Source organism: Apium graveolens, chromosome 10 (assembly GCF_009905375.1).
Source record: "Apium graveolens cultivar Ventura chromosome 10, ASM990537v1, whole genome shotgun sequence".
In the NCBI taxonomy this organism is placed as follows: Eukaryota; Viridiplantae; Streptophyta; class Magnoliopsida; order Apiales; family Apiaceae; genus Apium; species Apium graveolens.
In genome coordinates this window covers 77,750,158-77,770,758 of record NC_133656.1, presented here as the reverse complement: position 1 = coordinate 77,770,758, position 20,601 = coordinate 77,750,158, and the positions used below count along the sequence as shown (strand labels likewise).

The following is a 20,601-nucleotide window of genomic DNA, read 5'->3' as shown; positions in this document are numbered from 1 at the left end:
TTTATACATAACTTTTTTAAGTAAAAATTAATCTAATATGCAAAATTTAAAAATAATGAAAGAAAATAAAAGAATAAAAATATATTTACTATCCAATATTCAAATATAGACTAGTAATTTTCCCGTGCTACGCACACGGATTTTTTTTTTATATATTTTACATCTTTTTCTTTAACAATATATACTTACAAATCATATATAATTAGTTATGACATTGACAAAGAGGATTCAGTAAAAGGATGGATTTTTCGGAAATCAAATGAATGATATTATATTACAGTTTCAGTATCATTTCGTTTTCAGTATCATACATATACAACTGACAATATTTAGGCATCTCTACCTTAATTGGGCATATACTCCCAAAAATATACAAAATTTATAGTAAATAACATGAATGTAACTGATTAGTTGATTGATATGTTTGTAGTTTTGGAACACCGCACCATTGCATTTGGAAGTTTCTTAGTAGTATGCATGCTTAATACATGGTTGTGAGACAAGAATATGGGTTTTATGGGTACCAGATCCCTGTTATACCTAGAGCTCCGAGATCTATAAGGGTAAGTTTACACTATAGTTTGTATTATTTAATTATTTAATTATTAAGTAATGGTAATTGCCCATTGACCTGTTCTGTATATTGCTTGTAGAAGAGTAGTTTTTAAAGAAATCACTGGATGTCGGGCAACTTTATGCATTTGAATTGCTGTAAATGGTTACAGGAGAGTGAAAGTTCTGCCTCTAGTAATATAGCAGGAGGGAAAGTGCCGCTTGGTGTTAACGACGAAGGCATAAAAAAGGAAAAAGTAGAGGAAAGAGTTGTGAGATCAGAGTGCCTTGATCAGTAAAGCTGTATAGAAAGTGTGTCTTGCACAAATATAATTGAATCATATTAGACAAGGGTTCATGTTTTAAACTAAACAAAATATCACATTTGTCCGGACAATATCAAGATATATGAACTTTGAATCAGGATTCACTCTCAGCTTTCCTCGCACTAAAAGGACCAACCTCCTCTGGTAGAGTAGCAGAAATGAAAGAGTACCCCTGCCACACCTCCTCTGAAAGGATTCACGTACTATTACAATAAGTCCCCGCACAAAACACACAAGCCTCAGTCTCACCTCCTCTTTTATTGTATATATTGGTATGTATAAGATATATTGCTAGATGATCAATATGTATTTATTGGACCTTACTTTATGTTATGAATGCAGGTTACTGGGAATGTCCAATTCAGTGACATGTTCCGAAAAATAAATATAGATGTAATATACGACATTGAAGTAACTAAAAGATACTAACATAATTGAAACCAAATCACATATTGTGACCATTAGGAGTTCAAATAGGAGTTTAAATATAACAGAAGAAGGAGTCTGAAACTGAATTTAAAAGTTGCTTAAGAACATAAAAGACTGTAAAATGATCTATTCAAATAGCAAGCAATTGTGAGCATTAAAAAATCTTCAAAGGAGTTCCTGAGCTCACTTGCATACCTTGATTCATTTTTCCTGAAATTTTTAAAAATTAACAACTAAATTCAAAATCAAGTATATAGATGAACAAACATACAAATATGATTATATATACATATACATAAGAATAATAACCTACATTTAATTTAAAATTAAAACTTAAAAAAGAAAATTAAAACAATTTAAGGCTAACTGTTTTTTATGAATATATTGTACCGTTTTAATTTTCTTGCTGTTTGATTTTCCTTTGGTGCTTGATTTTCCAGTTCCTGGAGTTTCTCCACAACTTGATAAATCTAGGACACTCTGTCATGTAGTAAACCAATTAGAGGTAATCCCTAAACTAACTCTAAGTAAGAATAATAAATTTATAACTTATATTTTCTGAAAATAGTATTGCGAAAAACTAAAGATATATTAGATTTTTACTTATGTGAAGGTTGAAACAGAAGATGCAGGATGTTTGGCTCCTGATGGTGATGATAATTCGGAAATCTTGTAACATACATCAACTGCTTCAAAAATTTGACTCTTCAACGATACATTATCATCGTTTATCAGTATACTCAATGTAAGCTCCATTCCTGCAATATCCTTTAGCTTTTTAGGATATCCAGTTTGAGTATCAACCTACAAAATAATATAATTTATTGTAAGTATAAACCGTGTCATTAAAATACTATTTAAATTTATTAAACCCATATATACCTTTGGATGATCAACAATCATCTTAGTGGCTGTCTGACCAACAATCCTCTTGACACATTTGTCAAGAAAAATAAAGTTCAATGCTTCAGTGTCATCGCCGACAAGTACTACTAACTTGAATCTGTGTCATCATTCAAGAATAAATGAAATGTGTAGGTCCTATTGATAAGTGACATTTTATACCACTTAGAACGTCTTATAATAGCTTGAATTGGTGTCTTGAAATCAAGTATTTTGTGTATTTGATGCATTTTTCAAGTGTTTGTGCATTTCGGGAGAGATTTAATAAATAATAAGCCTTGGCATGTGTTTAGCATTGCAAGTGGGAAGATAGGAGCAGATTGCAGCAAAGAAACGGGAGAAAAACAGATCAGTTTCCAGTAGGGGGCTGAGCGCCCGCTCAGCTCTGCTGAGCGCCCGCTCAGGAATGCTGAGCGGCCGCGCAGGGACGGATTTTCAGAATTAATATTTTAGACTCCTATTTCTGTTTGACTTCCAACTTCTGAGTTAGTTGGGCTTTATGGGACTCCTATATAAGTAGATTTCAGAGACGTTTCACAAAGGTTGGATCGTAGAATTAATCGAAGAGCAAGGAGATAAGGAAGAAGACCGTTTTAGCACACCGCAACGAAGAGGAAGCATATTTTCTTGTGATTCTTTATTTTTGTTATATCGTTGGATGCTAGTTTTCTTTACTTTGAACCTATTTACTCTTGTGACATACTTTGGTTTAATATAAGTAGTTTTAGTTATTATTCTCGTGTGTTATTATCATGTTTTCATATGAACCCATGATGACGATGAGTGCTATCATGGGCTAATCATGATCATGGGGTCGTAACGGAATTACTATGGAATTCTTTAGTTAGTTGTTTAATACCTTAGTGTGTGATGATTGTATGATATCTAGTATTGGTTGTGCGTATTCGTCTTATGTGTGTCGCGAACATATAAGATAGGGTGTTAATCTCTTGTGAAGCGACGGTGGATCTTGAGATTTAGAACTTGCTATGCTAGCATAGGTTCATGTAAGAGTATGCATGGTTAGTGAGTAACTCTAACCGTTTTATTCGCCCTGTGTAATCAAAAGGAATAACTTGTGCTTAAATCGTTATGTTGTCAATTTCTGTAGACATATAGGGACTCAAAATAATTGATGCATATTCAACTTCTATCTTAATTGTGGATGCTTGGTAGAATGGTATTAGTACAATGAAAGTTGACTTTTATCAGTTTCGTGTTATTCGATTAATATCACCACTGTTGCATGCTAAGGGTAAGAACAATAGCTATTGAAGGAAGTAGTAATGAAGTTGTGATCTCATGAGTGTTTTAATATTGTTAATTTATGTGTTAATTAAGTGTTTAATTCTCATAGTTAAGTGTAGTTAATAATTAGTTAATCAAATTTAAGTGTTATTGTCTTACATTGAGAAGTAATCATACATTGGTGAGTGAGTTTAATTGAACATAATTAGTCTGAGTCTCTGTAGGAATGAACTAGAAAGTATTCTATATTACTTGCGAACGCATATACTTGCGTGTGTTATTAGCGCATATTTTCGCCTTAACAAGTTTTTGGCGCCGCTGCCGGGGACTCGGCGTATTTGTTTAGTTTATGTACTTACCATCATTGGTCATTAGGACTCAGTGATTAAGACGTGTTATTGTTTCTGGTTGTGTTTCAGGTACTTTAGCGAGCGTTTATGTAAACTCGTTCTCGCACTCGCAAAAGGACTTTAGATATGGCTGAGGAGACAGACGAAGTTCTTGATATTCCGGAGAAGATAGATTTTGAAGATTCGGATTCAGGAAGTGAGCAGAAAGAACCATTAACCATGGGTGATCGTTTAGTTCCGGCAGATCCAGCTCTTATGGACTTTTCTCGACCCAAAATTGATGACATTCAGTCTAGCATCATGCACCCGGCTATTGAGGCCAATAACTTTGAAATCAAGCCGGGCACTATTCAGATGGTGCAAAATTCTGTTTCTTTCGGAGGTGCTGCGACTGAAGACCCCAACATGCACATAAGGAATTTTGCCGAGATATGTAGTACTTTCAAATATAATGGTGTGACTGATGAGGCTATCAAGCTGAGGCTTTTCCCATTCTCACTGAGGGATACAGCTAAGGACTGGTTACATTCTGAACCAGCTGGGTCTATAAGATCTTGCGCAAAAGTTTCTGGTGAAGTTTTATCCAATGGCGAAGACTGCTGCTATGAGGAGTGCTCTTACTCAATTTGCGCAGCAACTTACAGAATCTATGTGCGAAGCTTGGGAGCGCTACAAGGAAATGTTGAGAAAGTGTCCACATCATGGAATGCCTGATTGGATGGTGATCATTGGTTTCTATAATGGTTTGGGGGCCCAATCTCGGTCCGTGCTCGATGCAGCAGCTGGAGGCGCCTTGTGGGCCAAAAGCTATACTGAGGCTTATAATCTTATTGAGACTATGGCTACAAATGAGCATCAAAACCCAACTTAAAGGATGATGCATGTGAAGGTAGCAGGTATTCTGGAAGTCGATGCAACTACAGCTATTACAGCGCAGCTCCAAGCGCTGTCTATGAAGGTCGACTCTCTAGCCACCTATGGGGTCAATCAGATAGCTATGGTATGTGAGCTTTGTTCAGGTTCTCATGATACGGATCAGTGTTCTCTTGTTAATGAATCTGTGCAGTATGTGAACAATTATCATTGACAGCAGCAGCCTGTGCCAGCTACGTATCATCCTAACAACAGAAATCATCCAAATTTCAGCTGGAGTAATAATCAGAATGCTATTCAGCAACCATATCAGCAAGGCGTAAGTAAACGGTTCAATCCACCTGGATTCCAGCAACCACAGCATTATGCTCAAAGGCAATCATATCCTCAACAAGGAGGTGCAGCTCCACCCTCTAGTGCTAATTTTGAGGAACTTAAGCTGTTGTGCAAGAGTTAGGCGGTTTTTATCAAGACCTTGGAAAATTAAATCGGTCAAATAGCCAATGCAGTGCTCAATTGTCAACCTGGCACACTTCCCAGTGATACTGAAGTGCCAGGTAGGAAGGAAGCTAAAGAGCAAGTCAAGGTTATTACCTTAAGGTCTGGAAAAGTTGTTGATGCTGAAAAAGCAAAAGAAGGAGAAGCTGAAGTTGGTGATGAAGAAGCTAAGCAAAAGGAGAAAGCGGCGGAACCAAGGAAGACTACTGTTGAACACACTATGCCTGAGGGTAATACAGGGGGAGAAACAGCTCTATCATCCACCACCTTTCCCTAAGAGGTTATAACAACAAAAGCTGGATAAGCAGTTCGGTAAGTTTCTGGAGGTGTTCAAGAAACTTCACATCAATATAACTTTCGCTGAGGCTCTGGAGCAAATGCCTAGTTATGCAAAATTTATGAAGAGTATTCTTTCAAGGAAGGTGAAACTGGATGACCTTGAGACCATTTCTCTAATGGAAGAATGCAGTGATGTGCTGCAATAAAAGTTACCTACAAAGCTTAAAGATCCAGGTAGCTTCACCATTCCTTGTACCATTGGCAAGTTGTCTTTTGACAAGTGCCTTTGTGATTTGGGAGCAAGCATCAATCTGATGCCGTTGTCGATCTTTAAAAAGTTGAATTTGCCTGATCCAAAGCCCACCTACATGTCTCTGCAATTGGCTGATCGTTCTATTACTTACCCACGAGGCATAGTGGAGGATGTGCTAGTAAAGGTGGATAAGCTCTTCTTTCCTGCAGACTTTGTTATTCTGGATTTCGAGGAAAATAAGAAGATTCCTATAATCTTAGGAAGACCTTTCTTGGCTACAGGTCGTACCTTGATAGATGTGCAGAAAGGTGAACTTACTATGCGGGTGCAGGATCAGGATGTGACATTCAATGTATTCAAAGCAATGAAATTCCCTACAGAAGATGAGGAGTGCTTAAAAGTGGATTTGATTGATTCTGCGGTTACGTCAGAACTTGATCATATGCTAATGACTGATGCATTAGAGAAAGCCTTAGTGGGGGATTTTGACAGTGATGATGAGGATGGCAATGAGCAACTACAATATCTAAATGCTTCTCCCTGGAGGTGAAAGCTAGACATGTCATTTGAATCTCTTGGTACTTCTGACCTCAAAAATGCTGAAGGAAAGCTCAAACCATCTATTGAGGAAGCACCTACCTTGGAGCTTAAACCATTGCCTGAACACTTGAGGTATGCTTTTTTAGGTGATGCATCTACTTTACCTATTATTATTGCATCTGACCTTTCAGGTAGTGAGGAGGACAAGCTCTTAAGGATCTTGAGCGAATTCAAATCGGCTATCGGATGGACTATAGCATACATCAAAGGGATCAGCCCTTCATACTGCATGCATAAGATTCCGCTAGAAGAGGGTAGTAAGCCGACTGTTGAGCAACAGCGCAGACTTAATCCTATCATGAAAGAAGTGGTGAAGAAAGAAATTCTGAAGTGGCTGGATGCAGGAATCATTTATCCTATTTCTGACAGTTCTTGGTTGAGCCCCGTGCAATGTGTACCTAAGAAAGGAGGTATCACTGTGGTAGCAAATGAGAAGAACGAGCTCATCCCCACGAGAACAGTCACAGGATGGAGGGTATGCATGGATTACAGAAAGTTGAACAAGGCCACGAGGAAGGATCACTTCCCTCTTCCGTTTATTGATCAGATGCTTGACAGGTTGGCTGGGCATGAGTATTATTGTCTTCTGGATGGCTATTCGGGGTATAATCAGATCTGTATTACACCAGAGGATCAATAAAAGACTACCTTGACTTGTCCATTTGGCACATTTGCTTTTCATAAAGTTTCGTTTGGGTTATGTGGCGCACAGGCCACTTTTCAGAGATGTATGATGGCTATATTCTCTGACATGATTGGAAATAATGTCGAGGTGTTCATGGACGACTTCTCCATCTTTGGACATTCGTATGATGAATGTTTGAATAATCTTCGTGCAGTACTCAAAAGGTGTGTAGAAACTAATTTGGTGCTCAATTGGGAAAAATGTCATTTTATGGTGCGTGAAGGCATTATTCTTGGGCATAAGGTCTCTAGCAAGGGTATTGAGGTGGACAAAGCCAAGGTGGGAGTCATTGAAAATCTTTCACCACCTATTTCTGTGAAAGGAATCCGTAGTTTTCTTGGTCATGCGGGTTTTTATCGGCATTTCATAAAGGACTTTTTGAAGATATCTAAGTCGTTGTGCAACTTGCTTGAGAAGGACGTGCCTTTTAAATTTGATGATGACTGCTTGACGGCATTCGAGACTCTCAAGAAGAGTTTGATAACTGCACCAGTTATTACAGCACCTGATTGGACAGAGCCTTTTGAGATGATGTGTGATGCGAGTGATTATGCGGTGGGCGCAGTTCTTGGGCAGCGCAAGAATAATCTCTTTCATGTGGTCTACTATGCTAGCAAGACCTTAAATGGGGCCCAAATGAACTACACCACTACTGAGAAAGAGCTCTTGGCTATAGTATTTGGTTTCGAAAAATTTCGATCTTATTTGTTTGGGACAAAGGTGAGAGTGTTCACTGATCATGCGGCCATTCTCTATTTGGTTTCCAAGAAGGATTCGAAGCCTAGACTTATTCGTTGGGTGCTCTTGCTAAAAGAATTTGAGTTAAAGATCAAGGATCGAAAAGGTACTGAGAATCAAGTAGCTGACCATCTCTCTAGATTGGAGAATCCCGAGTCTACTTCACATGATAAGACATTGATCAATGAATCTTTTCCGGATGAGCAGTTGTTCGCAGTTCAGGAGGAAGATCCATGGTTCGCGGATATTGTGAATTATCTTGTCAGCAATATAATGCCTCCTAATTTGACCACAGCTCAAAAGAAGAAGTTTCTGCATGAGGTGAAGTGGTATATGTGGGATGAACCATATTTGTTTAGACAGGGAGCTGACCAGATCATCAAGAGATGTATCCCATTCTATGAGACGGAAGGGATATTACGAGACTGCCACTCCACAGTTTATGGTGGACATTATGGTGGTGAGAAAACGGCAGCTCGTATTCTGCAAGCATGTTTTTTCTGGCCTACTTTGTTTAAGGATGCTCATCAGTTCGTTTTAAGGTGTGATCATTGCCAAAGAGTGGAAAATCTTACGAGAAAGGATGAGATGTTGTTAAATGTGATGCTTAAAGTTGAGGTCTTTGATGTTTGGGGAATCAATTTCATGGGGCCTTTTGTCTCGTCCTGCAATAATCAGTACATCTTGCTGGCAGTCGATTATGTCTCCAAATGGGTAGAAGTCAAAGCTCTACTGACGAATGATGCAAAGGCAGTGTTGAATTTTCTTCATAAGCAGATTTTCACAAGGTTTGGAATGCCACGAGTAATCATAAGTGATGAAGGGTACCGTAAGTTTACTTCAATGATGCAGCGCTGCAATGTGAATCATCGTGTTGCTACTGCCTATCATCCGCAAACAAATGGTCAAGCGGAAGTGTCTAACAGAGAGATCAAGCGCATTTTAGAGAAGGTTGTTTGTCCGTCAAGGAAGGATTGGTCGTTAAAGCTCGATGAAGCTGTTTGAGCTTATAGAACAGCATATAAGACTCCACTTGGGATGTCCCCGTTTCAACTTATGTATGGTAAGTGATGTCATTTACCTGCGGAGCTTGAGCATAAGGCCTATTGGGCGTTGAAGAAGTTGAACCTGGATCTAGATGCAGCTGGAAAGAAGCGAATGCTTCAGCTTAATGAACTTGATGAATTTCGACTCCAAGCGTACGAGAACAACAAAATATACAAGGAAAAAGTGAAAAGGTGGCACGACAGGAAGCTTCATCCTAAGTTATTTGTGCCGGGGCAGCAAGTTCTTTTATTCAACTCTCGTCTCCGACTTTTTCTTGGGAAGTTGAAATCAAGGTGGTCTGGACCTTTTATTGTCAAAACTGTGTTTCCACATGGAGCGGTGGAGATTTTTGAGAATGATCTGGACCAAGCATTCAAGGTTAATGGTCAGCGTTTGAAGCACTACTATGGGGACACAGCAAACCGGGAAGTGGTTAGTGTCGTTTTATTGTCAACTTGAATAAGGTACGCTACGTCAAGCTAATGACGAAAAAGAAGCGCTTTTTGGGAGGCAACCCATGATTTGTTGTTACAAGAACCCTTAGAAGATAATAACCTATCCAAAACCACAAAAAAATCAGAAAAATAGGGCAAAGAAAAAAAAATTCCAGAAGACCCCAGAGCGCCCGCTCCGCTCTGTTGAGCGCCCGCTCAGCTTTGCTGAGCGACCGCTCAGGGCCGACTGGGAGAAATTTTTTTAAGCCCAATAAAAATCCAAAAAAATCTGAAAAATAAAAAAACAAATCACAGCCCATTACCCACGACCTATTTCCCCATTATCCCATGTTTTTAACCCTCAAACTCACTCCAAATCAAATTTTACCCTAATCCCTACCCATACACCTATTCCATATACTCCCCATACACTTTCAAACCTTAAACTCTCTCTCAAACCCAAAAACACAAATCTTGAACACTTTTTCTCAATTTCGATGGCACCCAAGAGATCCAGGACTATTGATAGTAGCAGCACTATCCCTACTGTTGATTCTTCGAGGGGTACTGCTGCGAGGCCTCGTTTGAATGATAGGGTTGCTGAGGAGGAGTATACTAGGCTTCTGGGTAAGCCGATTTTGAAGGAGAGGAGGTTCTTACCATCGTGGAGGGATGGTGAGTTGTTGCCTATGATTGCTGAGAAGAGTTGGATTGCTTTCTATGAGTCTCCTGATGCAGTTCCGATGAGCGTGGTTCGCGAGTTCTATGCGAACGCGAAGGCTGAGAAGAATGGATATTCTGTTGTTCGGGGGATGACGGTGGATTATCACCCTGCGGCGATTCACCGTGTGATTGGGCAGCGACAGAGGAAGCCCACGGAGGAGAATTGGAACGAGAAGACTGCTGAAGATTTTGACTTGAATTTGATTTGTGCTACTCTCTGTAGGTCGGGCACAGTTTGGACTTTCAAGACTGGGACTAACGAGTATCGCCATTTTCCGGCGATTGCGATGAACAGGTATGCCCGTGCATGGAATGCTTTTATTTGCGCTAATATTCTGCCTACTTCACATGCACATGAGGTCACAGTTGAGAGAGCACAGTTGTTATGGGGAATTTTGATTGAGGAGTACTATATGGACCTTGGTGAGTTCATCTACCAAGGAATTCTGAAGTTTTTGAGGGGAGCTAAGCACATGAACATCCCTTATGCATCCACGGTTACAAAGCTTTGCCGAGCAGTGGGAGTTCAGTGGTCGTCTCATGAGCAGTTGCAGTTGCCGGCCGCTCCTATTGACTTCGGGACTCTACATGCGATGCAGGAGTGGACCGGTGGTGAGCCTGAGGAGCATGGGCTGGGTTATCGTCTTCCAGGAGGGCATCCAGCACGAGGTGCTACCATGGCGAGGCCAAGGCAAGATGAGGCTGGTTCTTCTAGAGCTCAAGAGGGTGCTGGGATGGCTGATGCCCAGTATAGGAGGCTGTCGAGGAGGATGGATGCTATGTACGAGACATAGTGTAGGTTTGCTCAGGAGCTCACCCTTGCACTTGGGACTGCTTTTCGAGGCCTTGGAGCTGACATCCAGTGGCCAGTTTTTGGTGAGGACTCTGCATATCCGCCTCTTGATACACCACCCTCCGAGGGTGATGATGATGATGATCTCTCCGAGTAGGTATACCCTGTGTTCCTTTCTACTACCTTCATTGGGGACAGTGAAGATTTTAAGTTTGGGGGTGGTAGTTAAGGAATATTTTGTGTGTGTCATATAGTTGCATATTCATGATAGTTTAGTTCATATAGTTGCATATTTTTTGTCATATAGTTTTTTTTATTTATAGCTTTATTTATCATGTCATGTAGCTCATGCATATACCATGATCCCTTTTGCGCTGATTTATCAATTAATTTGTGATGATTGATGCGAGTGTAGTGATAGCGTTAAAGTGATGTTGAGTTGTGTAGGTTGATATGCATGCTAGAAACATTTGTAATTTCACTAAGTCTTAGAGAATACTTAAGGACTAGATTGTTGTTATGGTTTGATGGTTTTCAAGGTTAATCTATTGATTATGCTTAAAATTTTATAATAGGTTCTTAGTGATAAAAGGCATGAAAAGAAAAAGAATGGAGTGAAAAATGGAATTCATTGCTAATTGTGGCTAGGCGTCAAATGGCTAGTAGCCAGCTTGTATTTTTATGCGAGTAGTCTAGGGTTGAGCAAGAGGGAGCGAAACGCACTTGCTCAGAAATTTTGAAAAAAAAATAGAATAGAAAAAAGAAAAGAAAAAGAAAAAAAAAGAGAGTTAATGCATAATTGATCACGAGTGGGCTCTTTGGTATTCGAGTTATTAATTTCTTAGGGGACTTTGTGCCTAGTGACCTAAGGCTTTTATAGTCTGGGATCCGCTAACCTAACGCTCGCTACATGGATGCCATTGCATAAGTCTTTTGTGGACCTCACTCATTGCACGGTCAAATAAGCATTTGTTGTTATAAATAAAAAGCATGATTCCGTAATAAGCTCCAGAAATCTTGAAGTGTTATAAGTCATTTTATGCCTGGAATTTTATTCTTCGTATAATCATGCGATTGCCTTGAGGATAGTTGAGTTATGATAATTGATCTAGTTTCGAAGCATATCTGTTAAGCATCTGCACACACCACGTTTTTGGTTGTATGTTAGTTTGCATGATTTGATTGATCTTTATTCACCTAATTGCATTTGTTGAGATGTCGTAAGTTGGTTGGTTTGGTCGTAGTAAGGGGGATCGTTGCATTTCATATAGATTGCATTCATGCATGTTTTCATTTTGTTTTTGAGTCTGTGACGCTTGAGGCCAATCATCGATTTAAGTTTGGGGGGTGTGATAAGTGGCATTTTATACCACTTAGAACGTCTTATAATAGCTTAAATTGGTGTCTTGAAATCAAGTATTTTGTGTATTTGATGCATTTTTCTAGTATTTGTGCATTTCAGGGTATTGGTTGCATTTCGGGAGAGATTTCATCAATAATAAGCCTTGGCATGTGTTTAGCATTGCAAGTGGGAAGATAGGAGCAGATTACAGCGAAGAAACAGGAGAAAAACATATCAGTTTCCAGTAGGGGGCTGAGCGTCCGCTCAGCTCTGCTGAGCGACCGCTCAGGAAGCTGAGCGCCCGCTCAGGAATGCTGAGCGGCCGCACAGTGACAGATTTTAGAATTAATATTTTAGACTCCTATTTCTGTTTGACTTCCAACTTCTGAGTTAGCTGGGCTTTATGGGACTCCTATATAAGTAGATTTCAGAGACGTTTCACAAAGGTTAGATCGTAGTATTAATCGAAGAGCAAGGAGATAAGGAAGAAGACCGTTTTAGCACACTGCAACGAAGATGAAACATATTTTCTTGTGATTCTTTATTTTTGTTGTATCGTTGGATGCTAGTTTTCTTTACTTTGAACCTATTTACTCTTGTGACATACTCTGGTTTAATATAAGTAGTTTTAGTTATTATTCTCGTATGTTATTATCATGTTTTCATATGAACCCATGATGACGATGAGTAATATCATGGGCTAATCGTGATCATGGGGTCGTAACGGAATTACTATGGAATTCTTTAGTTAGTTGTTTAATACCTTAGTGTGTGATGATTGTATGATATCTAGTATTGGTTGTGCGTATTCATCTTATGTGCGTCGCAAATATATAAGATAGGGTGTTAATCTCTTGTGAAGCGACGATGGATCTTGAGATTTAGAACTTACCATGCTAGTATAGGTTCATGTAAGAGTACGCATGGTTAGTGAGTAACTCTAACCGTTTTATTCGCCCTGTGTAATCAAAAGGAATAACTTGTGCTTAAATCGTTATGTTGTCAATTTCTATAGACATATAGGGACTCAACATAATTGATGCCTATTCAACTTCTATCTTAATTGTGGATGCTTTGTAGAATGGTATTAGTACAATGAAAGTTGGCTTTTATCAGTTTCGTGTTATTCGATTAATATCATCACTGTTGCATGCTAAGGGTAAGAACAATAGCTATTAAAGGAAGTAGTAATGAAGTTATGATCTCATGAGTGTTTTAATATTGTTAATTGAAGTGTTAATTAAGTGTTTAATTCTCATAGTTAATTGTAGTTAATAATTAGTTAATCAAATCTAAGTGTTATTGTCTTAACATTGAGAAGTAATCATACATTGGTGAGTGAGTTTAATTGAACATATATAGTCTGAGTCTCTGTGGGAACGAACTAGAAAGTATTCTATATTACTTCCGAACGCGTATACTTGCATGTGTTATTAGCGCGTGTTTTTACCCTAACACCTATGAGTCTGTAGTTTGAGTCACATTATCCAAACCTTAGATTGCAGGATAGGAGATTACTTTTTTTTTCAGGAACTGGCATAACATGTGCACAATTCGAACACTTGTATTTTCCTTCAGGTTTTATAGCTTCTCCGTAGCATTTGGTGCAACCAAGGTACCACCAATTCTGTTCCTCTTCCACACTTGACACTTTTACTCGACAAAGAAAGGTTTTCTGCATACCAAACCAAAACATTAGAGTTATTAAAATTATTGATCTAATTTATTGCATATATTACTATTATCATTTGTCAAGGTTAACTTGTAACACCTTCAAATCAGCTGCAGTATTCTTCTCGATAAGTTCCTTCAGTGTTATAGTTTGTATAATGATAGGGGTGCATGAAGTTTCAACAAGAGAAGGAATGATATTTTCGGGAGTACTTTTGTATCCTTCTTCCTCAATTCTTAAAAGACGTTAATTAGTGAAGTTAGTAAATCGTAAATACTAACTTATATAATAGATTACCATATAATAGATAAATTATATTACCGGTTCCTCATCTCTTTCACAAAATCATTTTCCAGATTTAGATAAATTTTGGAAGATGGAAGAGTACTTATCTGAACAGAGCCTTAAGAATGTTTTCAAAAACAATAAAGCCATTAGTATTCAAACAAATAGCAAAAAAATATGACAAAGTAATGCACTCTATTAGACTATAAATCTATAATCCCACATACTCTCCCAGATCTGCAACTTTGTACTCGTAACAATTGTAATAATAGGACGATCCTTAATTTTCGCATACATTTCGTCAGTGGTCGCAGCAAGATCTCCCCATACACTAACCTTATTAGAGTACCTTTTCATGTGATGTCAAAATGTAATAAGTAACGTAATAAAAAATTGTACATAATTAAAATAAAGTGGTTACATGCGGGAAATGCAAGAGAGTACCTTCCATCTGTAATTCTGAACTTTGTGATCTGCCTATTCCCAAACTTGGTCTCAATGGTTTTGACATTTTCGAAATCCTCTAGTACACCAATTATGTCTGTGCATAGAATAAAACATATATATTAATCTTATCTTCGTATAAAAATTGTTACACTTCTTCAAATAATGGAGTATTTATACATAAATATCTAACCTATGGATAATTTTGGTTTTTTAACATTTTCATATCCAGACACCAGAGCAAACAATTCACTTAGATCAACAAACTCGAACTTATGATTTGGTATCATGAAGTCATCTTGATCAATTTTCTGAACTGTAGTCGAGTTTGAGAAATTTATAATATACTCAGAACTTTTAGGCCTTAAAGTACCCATAGCCTCCTTAGTGTAGAAATTGGAAAATATGTAAAGACCTCCTTCCACCATGTCTTTCGATATAGAATTCCACTTGCTCGTGTAAACAAATGCATGTATGTGACAATTCTGTGTAAAGCCTTTATGTCATTAGTTTATAACTTAAAATGTAAATAAGTTATAGCAAAAAATACACTTATAAATGTATTGAAAAGAAATATAAGGGCAATGACTTAAGTTATTGATGATATCCTGAGAATGGAGTAAATGTACTTACATCTTCATCCAATAATATTAGATTATAACCCTTAAGCGGTTCTTTGGAATCTGCTGATGTTGATAGTGATGCGACATTCTTGTTATCCGAACCTTTATTCTCCAAGATGTACGTGACGTATCAAGTGAAGACAGTGGATCAAACATTTTCTCAATGTAATCTGTAATAAAATCAATGAATATTAAAAACGTGTTCAAGTTAGGCTATACTGTCAACTTAGACATGTTGTTATGAATTGAATAAATGATGATGATGATGATTAAGACTGAAAGAACATTAAGGAGACTTACATATTTAAAAACCAGTTTTGCTTCAATACAGTTTAACCGTTCTTCTGAGGACTTGCATATATGATAGAGAACTGAAAGCACGTACCTTGAATGATGGAGGTGATATCATCTTTAATGTACGTGACACATATCTATCAGTTTCAACTGTTTAAAATGATATACATTTTAATTTTGAAAATATTTGGACATCAATTAAGTTTTTCCAATATTCATCTTTAATGCACGTGACACATATCTATCAGTTTGAACTGTTTAAAATGATATACATTTTAATTTTAAAAATATTTGGACATCTATTAAGTTTTTCCAATATTTGGGCAAAAATTACACTTAATCACATTATATATCTTATTATATTTAAATGTATGTTTAAAGAAATACTTATACAATTGACACAATAAAGCATTTTTTCTATTAAAACTGATAAAATACGATTAAGATTTAATGTTTGAAATATAAATAAAATGGAGCTCCCACGATCAGTGCATGTCCAAATTTGATATGAATTATACATATATTTTCTGCAACTTCTTTTATGAGTAAAATTTCTGAATGCGTATTTTTATTAATACGTAATTAAATAATATATCTAGATAAAAAAATCAAAAAATTATGATAAATTTTAAAGTTTAAGAAAATATAAAAATTAATTGAGATAATAAAGCATTTTAACATATCAGTACTGATAAAATACGAATGAGATTCATTTTTTTCAATGTATGTGATGTGCAATACTTGATAATTTTATTCTCAAATATGAAGTTCCTCTGTATAAATTGCAATAGTTTGACTGAAGATTTAAACTTTTATTCGAAAATTTTCATACAGAATTATTACAGTATATTAACATTATATTTTTAAAAAGATGAATTTAATTATTTAAATTAAAATCTTCAATCAAATAATCCAATACTTGACTTTTCTTCTCAAATTTAAAGGTCCTATGCTTCATTGTTGATAATTCTGTAAAAAAAATGCAGCAAGCTTGTATCAAAATGTAAAAATTGATATAGAACAGAGTTTATAAAAGTTATAGATATTGAAACTATACCTTTCTCTCAAAATGTTAACAGCATCATGTGCAAGATTAATATAGAACTTAGAAGACGAAATAGAGGATATCGAAACTGTATCTGAAAAAAATGTGTCAAATTTGTTTTTAATATAAAGAGGAACATATGAAATTAAAATCAAATTTGTTTTTAATATAAAGAGGAACATATGAAATTAAAAATTGTAGAGTATATGGTATCTTATATTACTTCACTATTTTATTTAAGACAATAAATGGATTATTAGATTAAAGGACTTTACTATGAAACACAGATAACTTGCAGCTTGCAAAAATCAAGATGGTAGGTTCATCAACCGCCTCCTATTAGTGGATGTATAATAGCAATCTGAGCATCCCATACAGAGACCTTTACAGAACACCTGTGTATAAAATATGATGTTGTTAAAAATATATTACTTGAATTTGGGCTACACCTGTTTTACTGTTCTAATAAATAGTCACGTATAAACTGTACGGAGACATTGTACTATTGTTACCTTAAATCATCAAGCATGAAACGAAGGCATGATTTTAGCCCGTACTTTGTCTGGATGTTTCTTATCGGCTCAATATTTGACACAATTCCAATGACATCTACATGGAATTATAAGTAAATGTTATAAAACATAACTTAATTAGTACCAAAATAAATATATATACTCGAATATTCACAAACCTTGAGAGAATGCAGGTGTCTGGTTGGGATCCATGGAATACCCATAATCGTATAATTCTGAAACACTCTTCAGTTCAAACTTGTGTAATGGTATAAACACAGGAGGCTGGACAATTTGATGGCCCGTTGTTATGTGGGTAAACACAATTCTGATAGCGGAGGATACAGGTCTAAAAGATCCTGTCGCCTCCACTGCCATGAAATTCATAAACTCGTAACAGTGTCCCTCGTGAATGGTATTCTCCCACCAATGCCAAACTGATGTTTGTGCAAAAGCATGAACACGGTAATCCTGCATAGAGTAATAATTAAAATAAAAGTTCTTAAAATACGTCCATTTAGCCCATTTTAAAGTAGCTTTCTTTATGTAATTATGTGTCATATTTACCTCATTATCAAGGAATATCATATTCATACCAATGAAAGTATTTCCTCCATCACCAAGTGAATGCCACATGCGAGAAACGCGAACTCTGATTTACCAGAGAGTGTCTGATGTATCAAGTGCGCGTAGAGGATGGAAAACATCTGTTTAAAAAGATTACAAAATGTTAATATTACAAATACAAATGATAGAAACTCACAAATGAGTATTCATATTCAGTATCAATATGATATAATTGAAGGACCGAGTATTTCAGTTCACTCCCTCACCCATGTGTTGACAGAACGTTGTTACAGAGATAGTTCAATTTAAGTTAATATTTTAGCTCTGTAAAATGTGGAGATAAGTACAACTTGTACTTCTTTATATACTTATACAGATTCCCTCTAAGCCGGCTACATCATTCTTATTATAGGTTCATTTTGTTATTCTGGTAACTTGCAACTGATTTGCACAATTTTTGGATATATGATTCATAAGATATCTCCATTCATTAAGTCAGAGCACGGCTCAGAGCATTGTAGGCGGTTTAAGACTTTTTCTACTCATAGCGTGTTATACAATGGTTATATATATATAAGATAACATGAAATGATTTAGTCAATATATCATGTAATATGTACAATTTTTACCGCATACCACATTGGTTAATTAATGGTCTGATCAATAGCCCACATTATTAGCATATATAATCATATGAGTTGGCTCTGTTTATATGATCTTATTGATGAATATAATCTACTCTCAGGTGTTGTTAATAATTGGCGTGCAGGTTTCAAATCAATATAAACTAAATAGTGAGTACTAATAAACAAGATTTTTTGTAATTTTAACATTTGCTCTTGTTTTCAACTTTTTCTTAACTTGTGATTATTATTTAATCTATAATTTGGATTTACCAAATTGTTATTATTTTTTTATAAATTAAATGAGTAAGATGTACTAAGCTATTGACTGATAATAAATATACCTTTAAATTTAAAATAATACATGTAATTGCATTTTATTTGAAATTAAGAGAAACCATCAAAGTACTGATGTTTAATTGTCAATAACATGGAGATTATAAAACACCTCATCAAAAATCAAATGAGATGTTTGAGTTGGCTATTTATACACCTTGTTAAAAATCAAATGAGAGGGTTGAGTTGGCTACTTATATAATCTCATTGATGAATATAAACTACTCTTGGATGTTGGTAATAATAGTTATGTATGCCTCAAATTAAAGTTAATTAAATGGCGAGTACTATTAAGTAAGATTCTTAAATTGTGATTATCAATTAATTTTTAATCCAAATTTACCTATTTGTTTTTCATTTCTTGGTAAATTAAATGGCGAACATATACTAAGCCATTAACTGATAATTAAAAAATACTTTAAAAATAAAATAATACTTGTAACTGTATTTTGTTTGAATTTATATTTAAATTACATTGTGAGTACTAATAAACATGATCTTTGTAATTTTAACATTTTTTCTTGTTTTGAAATTTTTCTTAACTTGTGATTATTATGTAGTCTGCAATTTGGATGTACCGATATGCTTTCATTTTTAGTAAATTAAATGACTAACATGTACTTATATATTAAGTGATAATTAAAAAATTACCTTTAAAATAAAATGATACTTGTAACGGTATTATTGTTTCAAATTGAACAAACTACCAAAGTACTCAAGTTTAATTGTCAATAACAGGGAGATTATAAAAGACCTCGTCAAAAACAACATTAGCAGTAAATTGACTGGATTTTCCAGTTTCTCCTTCAATCAACACATGTAATCCTTCTGGAGACGTAACCCGAGAAACTGCAACATATAGATGGCCATGTGAGAATGGAGGACTTGGGAGAAATAAACCAACCTTATCTAAGGACTGACCTTGACTTTTGTTAATGGTCATTGCAAAACAAATCTGCAGAGGAAATTGAATTCTTTTGAATACAAATGGGAAATCTGTATCTGTAGGCTCCATCTCAATTCTCGGGATGAGGTGTTTTGTACCAGCATGAGATCCAGTTAAAATTGTACATTCTACACTATTTTTCAAGCATCTTGTAAGTACCATTCGTGTACCATTGCACAGACCCATAATTTGATTAAGATTTCACATCAACATCACGACTGCACCAACTTTTAATTTCAATTCATGCTTTGGAATAGATGGCAAATTAATAGAATTTAAATATTCTACCGGGAAAGAAGATTCATAGTCATTATCCATACCATCACATTCATCGTCAATTGAATCTTGGCTAAGATAAGTATACGTTGTTCCTGGAATAAGAGAAAGCACCTGAGAATTAACTTGATCGACAATTGCATTTGTTGGTGTGAGAATTGCTCATTCCTTCAAATAAGACTCTGAAGAGAACTTATTTACAAAATCCGGATAAGTAACATCAACGATGCTCTTCACAGAATCTGTAAAATTATGAATAAGAAATTGGCTTGGAATCGATATCTCAGGATCTGAAAATATATTCTCTGGATGAATATTGTCAATTTTGCCATCTCCTACATTAAGAACCCATTTACTGAATTCAGCAATTCTCTGATTTTCTGCTTCTATTTTTCCACGACCAAGCCGCATATTAGTCCGCAACAAGAAAATTTTGCAAAAAATCCATAATTTAGATTGGTTGAGTGACGCATTGACTACTTCAGCCATTGAAGCTTTAGGAATCACTGGTAAGATTTGGCGAAAATCACCACCAAATAAAATGGTTACACCACCAAATGGCTGAAATTTTTTCTGAGGATTAACCGCAACCATAATATCATGAAAGGAACGATCTACACATTCAAAAGCATGGTGATATTGCATTGGTGCCTCATCCCATATGACCAAACTTGTATTCTTTATTAATTCAGCAATATATGATCCATGTTTAATGCCAGCTACTGAACAACGATCTAATTTGAGAGGAATGTGGAATCTGGAATGTGATGTTCTTCCTCCTGGTAATAGTGTAGCAGCAATTCCAGACGATGCAATGGGCAATACTATTTTACCTTCACTGCGCAAGCGACAACATAGTGTGTTCCAAAGAAAGGTTTTACCACATCCACTACTACCGTAGACAA

General features: G+C 36.1%; 1 protein-coding gene and 1 non-coding gene across 2 annotated transcripts; both read right to left on the bottom strand.

Annotated features, from left to right (window-relative positions):
• Window positions 1–1,910: 1,910 nt before the first annotated feature.
• Window positions 1,911–14,902, bottom strand: LOC141690684 (replication protein A 70 kDa DNA-binding subunit D-like). The gene is made up of 8 exons (XM_074495460.1): window positions 14,668–14,902; window positions 14,475–14,571; window positions 14,258–14,379; window positions 14,067–14,148; window positions 13,845–13,980; window positions 13,567–13,748; window positions 2,190–2,310; window positions 1,911–2,111 (listed from the first exon to the last, which is right to left on the bottom strand). Exons 1-8 carry the CDS (start codon window positions 14,900–14,902, stop codon window positions 1,911–1,913), a joined length of 1,176 nt encoding a protein of 391 aa, XP_074351561.1.
• Window positions 4,410–4,516, bottom strand: LOC141694005 (small nucleolar RNA R71). The gene has a single exon (XR_012563338.1). It is a non-coding gene; the product is annotated as a small nucleolar RNA R71 (small nucleolar RNA).
• Window positions 14,903–20,601: the final 5,699 nt, after the last annotated feature.

Excerpts from the sequence above, each read along its gene's own strand:
- LOC141690684 (XM_074495460.1), bottom strand. The coding sequence starts at position 14,902 with ATGGTGGAAGGAGGTCTTTACATATTTTCCAATTTCTACACTAAGGAG. Across the intron at positions 2,311-13,566 it reads CTCCTATCCTGCAATCTAAG|ATTCAAGTTAGTAGTACTTG; the intron begins GTTTGGATAATG and ends ATGATGACACAG. Across the intron at positions 2,112-2,189 it reads TGATTGTTGATCATCCAAAG|GTTGATACTCAAACTGGATA; the intron begins GTATATATGGGT and ends ATTATTTTGTAG.